The sequence below is a fragment of the Coptis chinensis genome, chromosome 8 (genome assembly GCF_015680905.1).
Source record: "Coptis chinensis isolate HL-2020 chromosome 8, ASM1568090v1, whole genome shotgun sequence".
NCBI classification, from domain to species: Eukaryota; Viridiplantae; Streptophyta; class Magnoliopsida; order Ranunculales; family Ranunculaceae; genus Coptis; species Coptis chinensis.
Window position 1 is genome coordinate 2758174 of NC_141463.1, and position 18946 is coordinate 2777119.

General features: G+C 35.3%; 2 protein-coding genes across 2 annotated transcripts; one reads left to right on the forward strand and one right to left on the reverse strand.

Moving 5' to 3' along the window:
- The first annotated feature begins 356 nt into the window (after nt 1–356).
- LOC147479310 (nuclear poly(A) polymerase 1-like) lies at nt 357–8721 on the forward strand. The gene is given in 13 exon segments (XM_086575462.1): nt 357–616; nt 762–839; nt 926–1033; nt 2537–2599; nt 2695–2856; nt 3496–3609; nt 3711–3773; nt 3865–4194; nt 5551–5715; nt 5806–6315; nt 6318–6788; nt 7604–7680; nt 8470–8721. Coding segments are annotated over 13 exon segments (2298 nt in total). The 5' UTR covers nt 357–505; the 3' UTR covers nt 8516–8721.
- A 2459-nt stretch (nt 8722–11180) lies between these two features.
- On the reverse strand, nt 11181–12652 carry LOC147479311 (E3 ubiquitin-protein ligase RHA2A-like). The gene has a single exon (XM_086579999.1). The coding sequence runs from the start codon at nt 11956–11958 to the stop codon at nt 11446–11448; it is 513 nt and encodes a 170-aa protein (XP_086436125.1). The 5' UTR covers nt 11959–12652; the 3' UTR covers nt 11181–11445.
- Nucleotides 12653–18946: the final 6294 nt, after the last annotated feature.

The following is an 18946-nucleotide window of genomic DNA, read 5'->3' on the forward strand; positions in this document are numbered from 1 at the left end:
CCATCTCTATAAACATTCCGAAAAAGCTTTCGTCAGCATCATTACAGGCAGAAGAGGTTATTCCAGAATTGGTGTTGATCGGATTAGAAGGTTTTCAATTTTGGGCTTTTATTATTAGAGAAATCAAAATCTTTGTAGGCAGAGAGAGAGAGAATTGTTTGTTTGTTTGAGAGAGAGGGGAAAAAAAAAAAAAAAAAAAAAAAAAAAAAATTGTGAATTGTGAATTGAGATTTGAGAGAGTAGTTTGTATTTTGATTATTTATATTTGAATCACTTGTACCTCGAAACTGAATAATATTGGATTAGAATAGTCTCAGAATTATATTTATTTATTTATTTTTCTGTCTTTTTTTATTTTAATATTTTAGTGAATTAATTTTCTTTCTTAAAGTAGTTGAGGAAGAACCTCGTTTGTTGTTCTTGAATTCAGAACCAAAAAAAAAAAAAAAAAGCAAATTGTAAATATTGAGTTTATTTCCATTATAAAGAAAAATAAGTATAAATAATGGCGATGAATAACCGGAACAATGCACAACCAAAGCTTGGAGTGACAGAACCAATTTCTTTGGGCGGTCCAACCGAATTTGACAAGATTAAGACGCAAGAACTTGAAAAGGTTTGTTTTTCACCTAAATTTCAAATGCCTATTAGATTTCCATTGTTACGTGATCATAAAACTGTTGGCAATCTGTACAAGTTTGAGTTTTTAGCAGTATTTCGATGTAATTGTTGAAACTGAGATAGACATTGTGAATGGTCAGTTCCTATTGGATGTTGGATTGTACGAAAACCAGGGGGAAGCTGTGTCTAGAGAAGAAGTACTAGGAAGATTGGACCAGGTTGGTGTAATGGCTGCATTGGTGTTAAGTTGGTTATTTTCCTAGTTGTTTTACTGTCCTTAATATATGTTTTGGTTATTAAACAGATTGTGAAGTTTTGGGTGAAAACAGTGAGCCGGAATAAAGGTTTTAACGACCAAATAGTTCAAGAAGCGAATGCCAAGATTTTTACATTTGGTTCTTATCGTCTTGGGGTATGTATGATTTCATTGTGGTTATTTGACTTTCTTCTGCTGATCCTGTATAAAGCTATTTGTGAAATGCTTGTTTCTGTTTCTTATCTTGTGTATTATCAATATAGAAAGTGACTGTTTATTCATATCGAATTCTGGGACTCAGTATTGTATAAGCGTTTCCTGTAGTCCTGCTGGGAGTATTCAAAAGTTTTAATCTTATATTTACATCCATGATTTTGATTGCCTTTGTGCCTTTGCAAATTATACCAAACAATTCACCCACTTAAATAGACATTTAGTCCCAAAGCTTGAGCTAATAGATAAGGCAGAAGTTATGAATATGAAGAAGAGGAGTTGGGATTTGATACAAGTGGCATAATAGTTCTTACTAGCCCCACTCTGGGGAATGGGCTGATACTACTGAAACACATGCGACCTCTAAAAATCACAGATTTAATACCCCAAAAGCTCACTGCTAGTAGGAGCAGGCATAGTAGACTCCCATAGCCCACAATTTTATTTTTAATCTTTTGTTTATGTGAAGCATGGGTGAATGTGTCTTGTCTTGACATGAACTAAATCATGATAGTTTGTTTGAAATTCTGTCAGCAAGAGCATCAATTGCACATTTGATATTTTACTTGATTGCTGTATAGTTACAGTTTATTTGATATCTGATCTTATTAAAAACAAAATGGACAAAGCTGTGACTAGTTTGCTCAGAATTGGATTTCGAAGGCTTAAAGCGGTAAAATTTGGAAAAGAAAGGAATCTGTGAGCTGGCTTGTTCATAGTTTAGAAACAGAAGCTAACAAAAGTACCTAAGTGCCACCACTAATATTAAAATCATGATCGACTGTTGTTGCGCATGTTTTTTAAGTTTTGTGGGAAATATGTTTCTTTGAAGCCTCTAGAAGGATAAGATTTGACGTGATCTTTCCGGGGCTGTTGGGTAGGGATCACAATTTTTTGCTAAAAGGGTTGTAGGTTGTTATTAAAGGCATTGCCGTGGTGCTCCTTGTGCATTTTCCTCTACAACATAGGTCAGAACAGCAAATGATGAATGTCCTAAGGGAGTAAAAGGTGCCAACCATGGTGGAGGTTGTTCTTTGTAGGGCCTGCCTAAGTGGCTCAGTCTACGTATGTTTTTGTAATCATTACTCCTCTCTTTTTGGAAAACTCATGTATTAAAAAGTATGGAAATGTTGATGTATATTGAATTTTGTCTTGAGTTTTAATTGTTGGGACAGTGATGCTCTTTCTCGTTTGTTTGTATTTTTTGGTTTGTGGTATTGCTTCTTGTGGTGCTATGACTATTAGTATGCTGTCTATGCCATACTATCTCCCTTAAAACAGATATCATACTTTTTTTAATCAGTGAATATGGTGTTTACATAATATTGGCTTTTGTTTGAATGTCTGTAGCTGTTTTCTATTACAACGTCATACTCTGTGAATTTGTGATGCATCTTATCTTGGGCATGTTGGTCTTGACAATGCTAGTTTTATCTTGTTATGCAGGTGCATGGCCCAGGTGCGGATATAGACACATTGTGTGTTGGACCTAGACATGCAACAAGAGATGTGAGATCAGCTCTTACTTTCTCTGTAGACAATACTTCAATTTGCTTAGCAGTTTAGCTTAGCTTAATGGTTGGAAACCATGTTCTTGATTGCAGGAGGACTTCTTTAAGGAACTCCATGACATGCTAGTTGTGATGCCTGAAGTAACGGAGTTGCACCCTGTGGTTGATGCTCATGTCCCTGTGATGAAGTTCAAATTCAGTGGGGTTTCTATAGATCTTCTGTATGCTCAACTGTCACTCTGGGTCATTCCTGAAGTAAGTATTGAAGTTCTGTTTGTACGTGTTCTCTGGTCTGGAATATTAGACTTACTCACTTACGGAATATTCATCTCTTTCATACTTTCAAGTATTTTGAATTGTTTTAGTTTACTATTACCGATTTTCAGCCTTCATCTTCCACAATTTCCACCCCCTTCATCTTCCCCCCCCCCCCGCTCCCAATTTCTCTCTTCACATCACAACACTCCTTCAAGATTTCTCTCCCTCTCTATTTTTCCTGCATACAATACAATTCAAGGAAACATTCATCTTCTTCATTTACAACCGTAATCTTCTTAGTGAGAATTCACATAAAAAAAAAAGTTAACATTCTTTGTCTTCTCCGACTCCTCGCTTCGCTCACGCCCCACTGCTTAGCAGTATACTAGGATGATATTTATCATAGTTCCTGAGAAGTCTAACAAGACGAAATTTATATATTGTGTTATATGGTTCAGATGCTTTTCTATTGTGTTATATATATATTGTCTACAAACATGTATATATATATACGCATTTAGGAGATAGTAAAAAGCATCTAAGCTGTTGTACATTTGTATGTGGAAACCTCATGTTGTATTGATGATTTGTGATGAATGATGCTATTTAGCTATGATTGATAAATGTCTTTTGCAGGATTTGGATATATCCCAGGATTCAATACTACAAAATGCAGATGAGAAGACAGTTCGTAGTCTCAATGGATGCAGAGTTACGGACCAAATATTGCGTTTAGTGCCAAATATTCAGGTCTTAATTGTTAATTTCTCAACCCGATTGATATGAAGACACTTGTAGCTTATCTTACTACTGATTTTCCTTTGGTTTTCTTCTTGTTCTCTGTGATCCAGAGTTTCCGGACAACATTAAGATGCATGAGATTTTGGGCAAAACGCCGTGGAGTTTATTCCAATGTTAGTGAGTCTATTATTTTACCTGTAACAACTATAAAAATTTAGCTTCGTATGACCTTTAGTTGGTTAAGTTCTTTGCTGTCATGATCAGGTTGCAGGGTTCTTGGGAGGTATTAATTGGGCTTTGCTCGTTGCTCGTATATGCCAATTGTACCCTAATGCACTTCCCAGTATGCTGGTATCTAGGTTCTTTAGAGTTTACACCCAGTGGCGTTGGCCAAATCCAGTCATGTTATGTGCTATTGAAGAAGGATCCCTAGGACTTCCTATATGGGATCCAAGACGAAATCCTCGAGACGGGCTCCATCAAATGCCCATAATTACACCTGCTTATCCATCCATGAACTCTAGCTACAACGTTTCAGTCAGTACGCTACGTGTAATGACTGAAGAATTTCAGAGGGGAAATGAAATATGTGAGGTACAAAGCATTTCAGGCTTCTTTAAACTTACATCGGTTTCCTTTAGTTTTTGGTTGTTTACGTATAACAACATTTCGTTTGAATTTTTATTTTTGTTACTCTTTGATGATCTCGACTCAAACATGACTGTAAACGTGTAAAGGTGTCTTCCTTTGAAAACTTAAAACTGTGCTAAAAATTACTGTGCTAAATTTGATAAATGAGTCATAGATGTTATTTCTACGTGAACTTTATTTGATGCTGTACTGTGGATCTGAGTTCCTACTCGTCTTCATGATTTTGTTTTTCCCTTGATCTCTTCATTGAGGAAAAGAAAATCTAAGTAAACCTGGAAGTTTGCTCTTGAAGACCTGTCAGAGGATAGGCCTGACTAGAACATCTGGTGAGGGTGTGGCCGCGTGTGGCAATTACTTTATTTAGAATCAGTTGGAAAGATTTTTTGGGACAATACGCTTGCAGCTCCCAGTTTGCTTATAGTTGGTAAAGTTTGTAGGAGTTCTTAACAACGAAAGGAAAAAAGAAGGGAGCCTCAGTCTACTCTGATTTGTGATCTCAAGTTTTAGTATTTTAGACAAGTTCCTGAGGACCATTTCCAATGTCGGTTGAAGTCGTTTGTTGCCACCTTTCTCCTATTTGTTGTTGTAATGCTAAATCTTATTCTCCTACGAGTAAGTTTTGAATTGCTTAAAGGACAGTTCCTTCCATGTGATGTGTTCAGATGTTTAGTCCCACATGGGATATGTTAAGCCACACATAAAAATATACGGGACAAAACTGATAAGGACAAAATTCCGAAATAATAAACCCAAAAAATCACCCTCATTTCAAAAACACTCTCAAGGACAATAGTTGACTATAGTACCCTGGTATGCATAAGTGTCGGTGCATACCACCTTAGGTATGCACAGACGTCTGTGCATACCAAGCATCACAAGAAAATGGTATGTACAGACGTCTGTGCATACCAAGCATAGAAGGGTAAAATTGGAAAGAATGATAGATAAAAAAGTCAAATCTGTCTTTGTTAATAATTATCGTGAAATCTGGTTTTTCTAGTAGTTATAAGGCAAAAAAAGTCCTTATCAATGGTTTTAAAACCCGGCTGCCCTAGACTATGATTAAAATTGGAAAGTGGGCCTTTTGGCTTATTTCTTGAAAAATATATAAGTCTTGGGCCTCTCCACTGATCACCAATTGCTTTTAAGTTGGATGGTCATCTTCAATATGATACTTTATCAACTTAATTATGTCAATTATCTTGTTGTAATTAACTAGTTAGAAATTTGTTCTGCCATAATGGAATTTTTTTCTGTAAATGAGACCTTTGCCCAGAGTTGATGGTATATTCCCTGCAGGCGATGGAAACAAACAAGGCTGAGTGGAATACACTTTTTGAGCCGTATCCTTTCTTCGAATCATACAAAAACTATCTGCAGATTGATATTGCTGCTGCAAATGATGAAGACTTGAGGAATTGGAAAGGTTGGGTCGAATCTCGACTCCGTCTCCTTACCTTGAAGGTATTGGTTGTTTCTTTTGCCTTCATCTGGTTATCTTCTGGATTGGCTATTTTAGTCCGCTCTGATATATTTCCTTTCATTTATCCTTAGATTGAGAGGGACACATACAGCTTGCTTCAGTGCATTCCATTCCCTGTTGACTTCTCTGACAAATCCAGAGCATATCACTGCTGTTATTTCATGGGTCTGCAGCGGAAACAAGGCGTTCTTGCAAAAAAAGGTCAAGAATTTGATATAAGGGCAACTGTGGACGATTTCAAGCTCGTTGTTGGAGAGTACAACACTTGGAAACCTGGAATGGGCATCCATGTGACTCATGTGCGACGAAAGAACATTCCTCATTTTGTTTTTCCAGGTGGTGTTCGGCCCCGCCCTGCTAAAGGGTCGGCTTGGGCTGGTAGGTCTTCTTCGAAAGCAACTGTCCCTAATTTTTCTCATGTGGATAAATCACGTGAAAGTGCAGGGGAAGTTGATGAGACAGACCGGGGGAGGAAGAGAAAACCAAATGACAATGATATAGATAGTAACTCCAGAAGTGCTAAATACTTAGCTGTAGTTTCTTCACCTAATGAGGGTGTATTTGGGGAACTGAGAGTTGTAGTCCACCTATTGTTGGGCTCTCTCGCTCTCCTGCTAAACTTGCTACGGCAGGAAGTGGTGTGCATGCTGATGTACCAGAAGATGCGAAAAATAGAAATCCAGTTGAAGATAATTTGGATGGGTTCTCAAAAAATGCGTCCTATCACCCTGAGATTGCTTCTGATGGTGATGGATTACCTGAGGGATTAAGATCCAGCAGGCCTTTATCTACCACTGCTGGTTCATTGTGCGTCAAAGAAGCAGAGGAGCTAGCAATTGAGAATATTTCTGGTCCATCTGTGGGTCACCAAGGATTTCCAGATGAACTTGATGAGCTCGATAACGATTTTGGTTCTACGAAAGCGATAGATGTGGAAGGTGGAAATAAAGACACACAGTTGGAGGCCATCGTGATGGAAGTAAAGGCAACGAGTGGGAATGAAGTAAGTCTGCACTCTGACTTCTTCCAGAACAGTGGTCCAGAGGAACTTGAGGTCTCATCTGTTCACCTTCTATTTTTCCTTTTCATACAAAATTGCATTCTCTTCAACAACTCTGTTGTCCGCTCTAGGATCATGCATTGAATGCTGGAATGTTTTCTATTAGATGTTGTCTTAAGTTTGGACTCCGTGTGTTCTCTTTACAAAAATTGGTAGTTGAAAATGTAGGCTCATGGTCTCTTATAGTCGCTACCAAAGACTCCTAGGGCTTTTGGATGTTGCCCATTGATATATATTTAGGGTTTAGGGTTTAGGGTTTAGGGTATTACTGGAATATTTGGACACTACCTGATGTTGTATTGGTTCCTTAAATTTTTGGACATTGCCCTGTTCTTGATTTCATTAACATTTGTGTCAGACACATGTTGAACAATTTTGATCTTGTTTTAACTATACATTTGTAAATACAATACAAAGTTCATGAAATTAGCTGAAGTTTGCTATCTCTGTGATTAGTAGAATTGGCTAGGTGTGGATGGTCTCTATGGTTCGTAGAATGATCTACGAAAATTTGACATGCTGAGATGATAGTTATATTTCAGATTGATTCAAGACTTTAGTTACCTGACAAAAATCATATCTACATCATAACAACCTCATCGATGGATATTTTGTACATGGCATTTGATTGAAGCATTGCTATATAATTGTATCATATATAATCTATTTATCACTTGAATCAATATGTTGCAATTTCTTGAAGTATGTGTGTGTGTGTGTGTGTGTGTGATGCATATTTGTTACTAATTTTTTCAATCGTTGAGGTACGTTAGTGTACATCCTAATTTTTTCTTTCATTCTGAATAAAGCCTGTGGAGTTGGTGGCCCCTTCCTCTAATGGCCTCCCTGTTTCTACTTCTGCCACCCAGCGAAAGCCTCTTATCAGGTAAGTTAACGAACCATTGGAGTTGTTCTGCTATCTTTCTTCACTGCTAATATATTTTTGGAAACGGAATTGGACCTGCACCCCCCCTCCCCCCCCCCCAAAAAAAATCCAAACTCACTCGCCGTTCAATCAACACATTTTGGCCATTATCTCCATGGTCAAGGCAGTGAAATGTCTTGAATACCCTTGTTGTTGTAAACTACCAAAATAACCTTTGACTTCCCAATTCAAGACCCATTTTCATGTTTGAGAAAGAAAGAAACACGTGTCAACATCTCGTCCTATAATCTAACGGTCACAAACATTTAATACAGTAGACACGTGTCGACAAGAGGGGTATTGGTAGCAAGAAAAGACAATTAAAATAAATCTTAAGTTAGAAATTAGACATCCCCCCTCCCTCCGTTATATGTGTTATTAGACATGCTCCCCAAATCGCCATTACAATTGAATAATCTCTATTAATGAATTCAAGATTTAGGGCTTAATTACCAATGAGTGATGTGGGTTGTTGGATGTGAATAATTAGATTTTGACATGTGTCATGTATATTTTCTAGTTTAAATTGGGTATTGCAAAACCAATATGTCATTTTGGTAATTTTTTAATGAAAAGGGTATTCAAGACATTTCACTGTCTTGACCACGATATGACGGTCAATGACAGTTGACTATGACGGTGAGTTAGTCTTGGGGGGCAAGTCTAATTCTATTTTCAAATGGGGGCAGTTAAAAAAGAACCCTATATTTTTTTTCAGAAAGTTCTTATATGCTTTTTAATATCTTGCAGGTTGAGCTTGACTACTTTGGCAAAAGCTACCGGAGGAAGCACATGAAGACTGGTGTAGGTTGCAACGTCACTATGAATCATCAACTCGGGTACATAACCTCGTGAAAAGAACTGTTCTAGGGATGTGCTGTAAGTTGTATGTTAAAAGTGGCGCCTTCCTAGTGAACGGATGACTTGTTTGTTGACAATGACGTCTCTTTGTAACATGTGAAGTTAAATAAAAAGAATTGAATTTCGTCCCGTAAAAAAAAAGGCAGTGGAAAAGAAAATTTGTTCTGCTTTGTTCTTCTTGAACTTTATATAAATGAAAACTTGCCATGAAAAATGTACTGCGTTTTTTAGGTTAATGGCTGTTATGGATACTCTTCACGGATGATCTAAATATCTAATTGAATGATTCCGTGACTGCTGTTATCATTTATTATTGTGATGATGTGTTCATAACACGATATCTTTAATATTGACCATGAGTACATTGATATAATTTACTAAACCGTAAGCTTTACCGTCTCTGTTGGTTTTGTGTATATAGTGCAGTCTTGAAAAATCAGAACAATCGGTTTGACAGACGTTGATGTATTTTCTTGTTCCTCCCTTAAGAGATACAAACTTAGCTTTGTATTTTGTACTACTACTAGGGTAGGCCCGTGCCTATGGCTCGCGAGACCTCAACGCACCTGCGGTGCTATCCAACAACTCGTCGCACCTGCGGTGAAAGCGTAAATGTGTTTTCTGTGCGCTTTCGGCGCAAGGCCAACAGCGCGGAAGAAATAACTTGTTGCCCGAGAGCCAGCCAATTGTATTACATGTCAAATTTTGAGGCCTAATAGTTTATAAGCCTAACTGCAATTATTGATTTTTGGTTGATTTTTAGATATATCCCTTAGTATTGATTGTACTTATTAAAATTGTCAAGTGATATTTTGGTGAGAACGATTAGAACGATTATCTACAATTGGATGGAGTATTTTAGGCCCCACACTTTCCTATTTTGTTAGATAGAAAGATATAAAAGTATTCCATTCTTGGTTTGATAGGAGAAACAACCACATGATAGCTCCATCATCAAGCAAGTGCATAAAATCTCTTCGGTTGCATATTAGAGAGGAGTCCAATGTCAGCTAACCTCCACTAGAAGATAATGTGGGCCCACGTAATCGGTGTATGTCGATCAGTTGTTGAAAAAATGAAGTTAGTTTTGGTATTAAACAAAGAGTCCGGATTCAGAGAAGGTACCTGCACAAAGAAACTTGTGTGGGCACATCTAATCCCGTTAGATTTCATTGGGATTGTGACGTGTTAAACGTGAGGATTAACACTGTTATATTTCAGTGTTACTAGAAACAGCCTGTCACCCTTTTTTATTTTGGTAACTAAATCTCAAAAATAGAATTCTACATGGAACTATTCATCTTCTTCCTTAACAAAAAAATAAAAAGGAGATATAATTCTGCCCCTAACAATTATAATTGCAAGTGGAGTGGAAAATCTACAAGTGCAAGACCTCATAATATTCTAATAAGCTTGACAACATAGCAAATCATAATTTAAGTGAATACGTGTTCGTTTTAGTAAGCTACAAATAGCACTACCTCATCTTCTTAGTATTACACAAGGCCTTCCTAGTACGTACAACTGATGTCTGGCACTTAATATTCCATTGCTATGTTATCAAGCTAAGTACAATTGATGTCCACCGGTCATAAACCCATGCTTAGGAAGTCTTTTATTTTTATAGTAAATTTTTTTTTGGACAGAACTATCGCCACCTGATAGTAGTTGTCTTAGTTCTGATGAGTAAAGCATTCAATCTGATCATTGCATATCTTCATGACTGTAGAATTTAAGTAAATAAAAGGTACAACCATGTGTACAATTTAACACAAGAAGTCATAGAAGAAAATGATTGTTTGACATCATCGAACGGAAGAGATAAGTGATAGGAGAAGAACGAGATATGTATGATTAGATTGTTCATTAGAAATGGTAGTAGCAGTACATGAGGAAGAAGTGGCGGGAAGACATTGTTTCTTATATTTATTCCTATTTATTTTTATCTAAGGAAGGAAATGGCTGAGATTTAGTTACCAAAATAAAAGAGGGTGACAGACTGTTTCGGGTAACACTGAAATATGATGGTGTTAATCCTCGTTAACACATCACAATCCTAATGAAATCTAACGAGATACATAAATCAACCAAACAACAAACATTACGCGTCTGTTGCGGTGATATTCTACGTGGATCAAATGGCAACTACTATGACATAGTTGTAACTTGTTCCGGAATTCCTTTTGAAGAATCATTGGATATGTCATTGGTGCAACTCTTTGTTAGAGAATATTTAGAAGCGATACATTTCTTTATATATCCAAAATCCGTATTCATGTTGTTGTTCAGCAACCTTCTAGTCAGAATAAACCTTATAGGCTAATAATACCATAGATTGTTATCAACCTCACAATGAAAAAGAATACCATGATAAATTAGAGAGAGAAATATTTATTTTTTTATTTCTATATAAATTACAATAGTTTATATAGAAATTACAAATTTTTAAAATATAAAACTAAAATAAAAAATATCTAATATCGGTACAAATACAAACTATACGACTATCGCAAAGGGCGGGCACGCTATTTATTCTGACGTCTAGAATTACTTCTAATAAACATCAAGTGAAAAAAAAAAAAAAAAAAAAAAAAGTGAAGTCATCAAACATGGGCTACGTACCATGTAAAATCTTCTTATTAACTGTAGAGGTTATACTGTACAAGTACAACAGTAGAAAAGAACTCAAAAGGAGTCCTTCAAAAAAGAAAAGAAGAAAAATGTACAAAATACGAAAGAGTATAACTCTGGAACAAAAAGAAGAGTAAAACAAAAATGAAAGACATCCCACATGGTGATGGTCAAACGTACATACATCAGGCACATAAACCATCACCATCATCTTCATTTTCCATCATATCATATCTAACGCATCGAAAACCACGTGACAAGGTCCCCAGCAACTTGCCTTTGAGCAACTTTGAATCGTTCTTCAGAAACTAGTGGCGACCGACAAAGTGGACAAGTTACATTCAAATGATCAAATACCCATCCATCCAAACATGTCTTATGAAAAACATGCCTACATGCTAAACTCCGCACTTGTTCACCATCTTTTAATCTACACAAGCACACTACACAGTTATCTGAATATGTGGATTCAGCTACTCTATCTTCGCTCTTATAACAAAAAACCCCACTCATATTATTGCTCTGCTCTGACACCATGATAAGCCTAGCTAAACCCGAACTCATCGCGCTGAATAGTCCTTCGGTGGCGACAGCATCACCCAGTGAATAGAATCTAGAAAATCCCATGACCTGAACTATACCGAACATTAAGGATCGAAGATAGTTTACGCAGTTTGCGATGAATATTACTAAGAATAAAGGGATTGATCCTGGTGAAGCATCATTTAGACTGCTATACAAACCCATATTGAAAGAAGCTAGCTAGGAAAGAAAAGGGGTGTAAAGAGAGGTAAGGAGGTATAGAGAGACTTAAAGAGAAGGGAAATGAGAATGGGGACAATGGCGTGTGTCGTTATCAAGTAGTTACGTGGGAAAAGTGGGAATGGGGACAGGAGATGAAATGTTTGTACGCGAAAATAGTGTGATGATGATGAAATAAAGTCTTCAGATGAGCTTTTTCTTTTGCTATTTCTAGGGTTTTCTTGTGGTGTAGTTTATATATATTACTTTAACATATTTTTGGAAGCTTAAGTGTTGGAGCTCTTGGTTCAAATGAATACACATATGTGTTTTCTTGGTTCAAATCAACACATATATGTGTACGTGTAGGACCCTTTGTCTGGAAATGGCCGGTGACTTCACCCCTAGACTTCCCAATCAGCAAACACCATCTATGCTAACTTGAGTTTGATCCTTGCCTACTAGCTAAGAAATGTACATCTTGGAATGGCAGACACGGATTAGTCCAAAGCGTTTGGTGGAGAAAGCATCAGATCCGAGCGTATATGTTCCAGTCTGCGAGATATTATCAGCCTTTTCTTACATTGAGATCTGATTATATTTCATCGGGTATAATATAGGGTATACCTTTTTTAATCGCCCTGCAAAATGCTAGTGATATAACACTGCATATCCTTCAATCAAATGAAATCATAGATTCATTATCAGTGGGTTTAATTTTGTGGAGTTAAAAAGTACAGATTAATGTTCTTTGATGCCTAATTCTAAATCTCGTGAGAAATAGGTAAATGCAAAGAAAACAACGCAAACATTTTCAGTGCACTCTGGGCTAGAACCAAAAAAAATTCGTCCAATTTGAGCTGATCAAGTTGGCGAAAGCCTTATGCCTTTGAATGTCGACCGTTCACTCCACTGTACGTTTATGTCATTGTGCAAACATAAAAGACTACAGTCTACGTTAAAAACTTAAAATCATTTGGGGACCGCATTGCCTAGCTAAAAATAGAGGATGAGACAATTATCAGTCTTCTCGTTTTGCGTTCCAAGTTGCAAAACAACTCCTCGTCTTAATTTACATCTACTCTTGCTGATAAAGTATTCTACTTAGTATGATCTTATTTGATCAATTATGTGTACGTTTTTGTTAATACCTAATTGATAATGTATGGATAGTGCATATCAAAATGATGCAAATCCTTAAATCACATCACTATGTTTAGTAATCACTTATTTTGTTAAGGCTTGCATTAGTGGGTGCAGTTGTAGTAAAAGCGACCAAAATAAACAATAATAAAACATGCATTCGACCTTTAAGAATGGATACATATAATCAAATTTCATATAAAGAATGTGCCAAGCCAAAGCTTACTTAAATTATAGGCACCGATTACTTATATAAACAATAGTCTATACTCTATAGAGAGAAACTGATGAAGGGAAGATTTGCCCAGATTTTCGGATTCAACTTTAATATAAAAAATTCAATATAAAAAATTCTTATTGTAATATAGGGTGCTAGCTAGCTAGTTATCGGGCTGCAAATGGTCAAAGTAGAAATAAATAAAACGCAGAAACAATGTTCAAAGAGATTACCCACTGTTATATAAATAAATGGTTAATCAAAAATTGTGGCACACTTTTGTAGTAATAGTTTCTTAATACAACATCAAAATCGCCCAATCAAAAAAAATATTCGAGTTATACATTGCCTCATTGGACAATTATCTAAAAAAAACTCAAAATCCTATCTATATTAATATCCGTTTCTCCCAAGATGCTCATAGTGAGCCACATCAGCAAAGTTTTTAAAATAGTCAATATTTGAAAAATAATTACTTGCCTTCTTACCAAACTAATCTTGAATTTGGCCTGCTCTCTAATTTAATATAAATTAAAATTGTTTTTTCATGTGTTATGCTAAAACAAAAAACAAAGCTAAATTATTTCATTATTTCAAATGTACGCATGGGATAAAAAAAAACAAATTCTAAAAAACAATAGATTAGTTAATTGATATGTATTAGTTATTAGTTAATAGATATGGATATGTATTAGTTAATAGATATGGATATGGATTACTTATTGGATATGGATATGTTAAACTTCCAAGTGCTTCCTTTAAATATAGGCCAGACATGATGGGTTTAAGAATAACAGGCCCGGCCACAGGTCGGGCTGCATGGCTAGTTTTATAGATAGAATCATAGAATTCGTCTAATAATCATAGAGTTTTATAGCTACACAAGTCCAGGACTCCAGGGAGTACAATATCTACTTCAAACTTTGTCAAACATGGACCTAAACATTGGCAAATGAGGGCAGAAAGATGCTTTTTACATTTTTTTAGCAACAAGAAAGATATGCGTATCCACCGGCCATCACTATTTTTTATCGCTAGAAAGACTTCAATCTTCTTCAACTCACTTGTTTTCTTTTTCCTCGTCTGCGGGACTTAGTGACACCTTATACGGGTACACCTTCTATTCTTGCCAAATGCTCAACTCGACCTTTTTAAAATTCGTTTGGCCCAAATTCTCTTAGGATTCAGTGCGGTGTACGTTTATAATTCCCTCTTGAATTGAACACTTGAACCCGTCATTTGAAATTTTGAATTTTCCTTTTTGGGTGATAATTGATAGATTGTATCAGCTCTTGGAGATGATGCTATTTTCGCCTTATAGGTTTGACCAAGATACGATATTTAATGCATGTGTGTTTTTATATATATCGTCTTCTCATTACATAATACGCTTGATTCTTCTTTGCTAGGTATACACGGGGTGTATTTCATTTGTGGGATTACTCGTCTTGCATTTATCCACGAGATTTCTAGGCTAGTTGGTTGATTTAATTGGGAACTTTACCTGCTCAAAGCGATCTAATATAACGTAACCGGTATTTTTCAGGAATTTTTCTACTGGGATTGTTTTGTCAAAACCTTCGCGCGGACCAAATTGATATCAATGCTTGTTTGCTACTATTTCACAAAGTTTGAATATAATCTCGAATCTGCAGGCTAATGGAACATAAAATGTAGTAACTTGGTTGAAGCACTAGGTACAGAAATAAATTTTAGAGCGCGCGTCCAACTCAAAACAACTTGACTATGCGTAGAACTGTCCGAGAAAGGTCAATCAGATACTAGGCCTGAAACATGGTTACTATTGATCGACTATTCTCTTTGGTCGGCTGGGCATTGTTATCAAATCAAATTCTATAATTAACTATATATGGTCGGCTAAACTGGTATCAGAGTTATTTAATTCAGAGCTATATATACTTTTCTTTAATCGATGAAAAAGATCATCATTTGGTTGGACTGATTATGACATTGACTAGAAGTTTGTGTGTGTGAGGCAGATCACGTGATTCACGACTTTGTTTCTAATGGTTGTTTATAACTAAGCTGCTCCACAGTGCAAAGACTGATTAGGACATTGATTAGAGGACTTTTGTACCACGCGACATTTTTTTTTTCAACAAGTAATCATTTAGATATGACAGTGTCAGTGAGGGTGATCGACTTATCTGTAAACTTTTCCTTAAATGCGTACACTGCACCTTCTCAGGTGTACCAAACAGTTTCACCAACAAAAACAAAAGAGAAGTACCAAACAGTCCAACACATACACAAAAATGATATGTTTATAAGCGTTTGATCAATTGATCCATGTCTTTATGAATTCCACAATTATGGCACAACGGTATACACTATAAACTTTTTTGAGCCTTGATGATTCGATTAATTTGACAAGTATGTCTCACATACTCACATAGTACATTGTCAGGTGTGTGGACTGAAATGCTAAAGACGGTCACTTCTTGGGGCCAAGTGATTGCTAAGGTCGGAGACAAAGTCGGGCTACTGTATTGAAACACTGGCACTACATGCTACTCAGCGTTTACTTTTGGGCCCACTGCCCCACTCATAATTAAAACCAAGTTATAGGAATTCAGTGGTGGTCTAATTGGTCCTTAACATGTGGTTAGATTTTAGAGTTCACAGGAAATTAATAAAAAACAATTATGCTCCATTTGTATATTTTTTTTTGGATAAACATTATTCCTTATATATATTCCATATTCTACAAAAATCAAGCAAACCAAACATCAACTTCTTCGGCAGCATGTTGATCGGTGGATATTTAGAGTGTAGACGCGAAGTGGTTGTTAAGAATATATAACTTAAATGTACTTAATCTTTATCAATCACCAAACAATACAAATATTTTGTCTTATAAGTATTTTGTACTTCTTTGTTAAATCCGAACTTAGTGTAGAACCATTATGTCCTTAAAACATATTTTTCTCTTCACGGTGCTTGAAGGTTGATAGGAAATTGTCTCCAAAGATAAAACAGTTTTTTCTATAGAAAATTAGCACTTCGATTTTATAGAATCAGCGAACACAACATAATATTTAACTAAGAACAGAAAGAGATGAGAAATATAAAAAAATGTGTGATATGTTTCGTCTTTCCCTCCAAATTCGTATACTATTTATATGTGAGTAGTGGTTTTTCGAAACAGCACAGTGACTCTTTGAAAAAGTTAAACACCTCTTTAAAAAGTCACATGTTTCGAAATGACACACTATTTCGGCATAAAGTATTGTTTCAAACCAGTGACTATTTCGAAAGATTACACCTTTTTGGCATAATGCAATATTTTCGAACCATTGCACTATTTCGAAAAGGTTTCTATCTCTTTACGTAAAACTCATTTCATTTTTAGGTAAGTAAAAAAAAAAAAACTCATTTCATTTCAAGCTATAGGTAGGAGTAAAAAAAAAAAATCAGGTTTTTGCTCAAAACCGACTATCCATCATTCTAATATTTTTGTATTTTGTTTATATTTTCTTTTAACTTTTATCGGATATCTTCACCCGCTATCCAACTTTGAACATCGGGCAAATATCAAAGTTCAAACCGAATTTTGGAGAAAAATCAAACCATTGTATTAATTTCCTTTTTAGTTTATATTTTATTGTTTTGTCGTTTTTATCGTATTCATTTTATTATGTTATGGAAAATAATTAATTTACAAATGGTAAATCACGATAAAGGTTTTATATGGTTCAAAACCGACCTATCAAGCCAAATTGGTCCGGCTTGACCGATTTTTCGATTCCGAAATTTCAAGAATGGATCGGATTAACTCTAAAATATTTTTGTATTTTCAATTTTTTATATTTTTCTTTTAACTTTTATATAAATTTAAGAGATATGAACACAAACTTATGAGTTCAACATCAATTTCAAATATTTAACTTTGAACAATGGGCAAATATCAAAAGTTCAAATTCAACTTTCGAATTTTGGAGAAGATGAATCATTCATCATTGTATTAATTTCGAATTCTTTTAGTTTATATTTTATTGTTTTGTACCATAGATCCTCGCTCCCATATTCATTTTATTATGTTTTACAAATGGTAAATCACGATAAAGAAGTTTCAAATTTACAGATATGGTTTTGAGTTCAAATTCAAGTTGTTTTTTTTTTTTTTTTTTTTTTATTGATATATTGATTCAATTTTTTTTTTTCCTATGTTGTGAATTGAAAATATATTACTTGAAGAATTAGAAAGTTTTTTTTAGTTAAAATTGGGTTAAAATGATAATTTCCATCCGACCTAGATGACCCGCCCAAAACCCACCGTTTTTCTTGGATCACTTGTTTGAATGAAAATGGGTTTTCTCAATAAACAAGTGTGTATTGTGTTGCCATTGGTGTTGTGGGTGATAGTATTAAGACACAACACTTCAACCCGCCCCGTATTACACCCCTAGAACCGGATTTGGCTAGCATATTGGATTTTTTGTATTCCCAGACCAGATCCACCCCTAGTTTTGAGTTCAAATTCATCATTATTTGACCCTATGTTGTGAATTGCTTGAAGAATTAGAAAGTTTTTTAGTTAAAATTGGGTTGACCCACCCCCTGTATTACACCCCTACAAATAGAATAACTTGAGAGACAAATTACTCATTCATTTTTCAATGAATCTGTGCAAATCTAAATTCCATATTTTTAACTTTCAATTAAGTATCCATTTAACAGTGGTTTCTTTGGCTGGGTTGAAATAAATATTATTGTTGGCTTGTTGCAGCTGCTTTACAGTTTACACATACTATGAATATATAGTATCGGACTAGAGTGTAGTGGACCCGTCCAATTGGCAGTTGGGCTTTAATTGGAGAATCTGAAAAGTTTATCCTTTTAAGAGAGTTTGCAATGTTTCAGTTCATCGCGGTACTTGAATTTTATTTTTGAAACATGATCAACGAATATTATTATCTAACTACTTTAAAGAGCGCGCTTCCACCTATAGTTTTTTTAATACCTCGTTTTTTTATTTTTCCGATTTTGTTCTCGCCGAAATTTTGACAATTTTATTGGAAATTCTAGACAAATTTTTACACTATTATTACAACCCATGCCACAATCTATACAAAAGTTCGGGTTTGTAAGTAATTCGAGTATAATACGAAGTTAAAAATAAAAAATACGATAAAATTTGACAACATACTCAATAAACTTATAGTGACAATACGAATAATTCGCGAATTAATGATTTCTTACCGAATTAATGAATTATTCCGTATCATTGAAAAATACGATATTTTTAAGTGTTTTTCGAATTAAACGAATAATTCGCCGAATTACTAACTATGGTTAGTGGGACCTCCTTACATCTAGAGCAACAACAAATCGGGTCAGGAATTTAAATTTTTTAATGATCGATTCAAATTTGAATTTTGGAATCAGATTTTTTTATTAACCCGATTGATTTCGGTTTCGGATAGATAGTATAAAATAAGTGTGAAAAACAACATGCGCATTACACATGCCAGAATAGGTTTCACGCTAATAAATTTATAATTATTTTAAGACTCTGGTTAATATAGCTCAATCAGTAGGTTATGAACTAGTCTGGTCTGTGGCTCTGTTAAACTATTTTACCAAGCCAAATGGGAAGAACTTTAATACTGA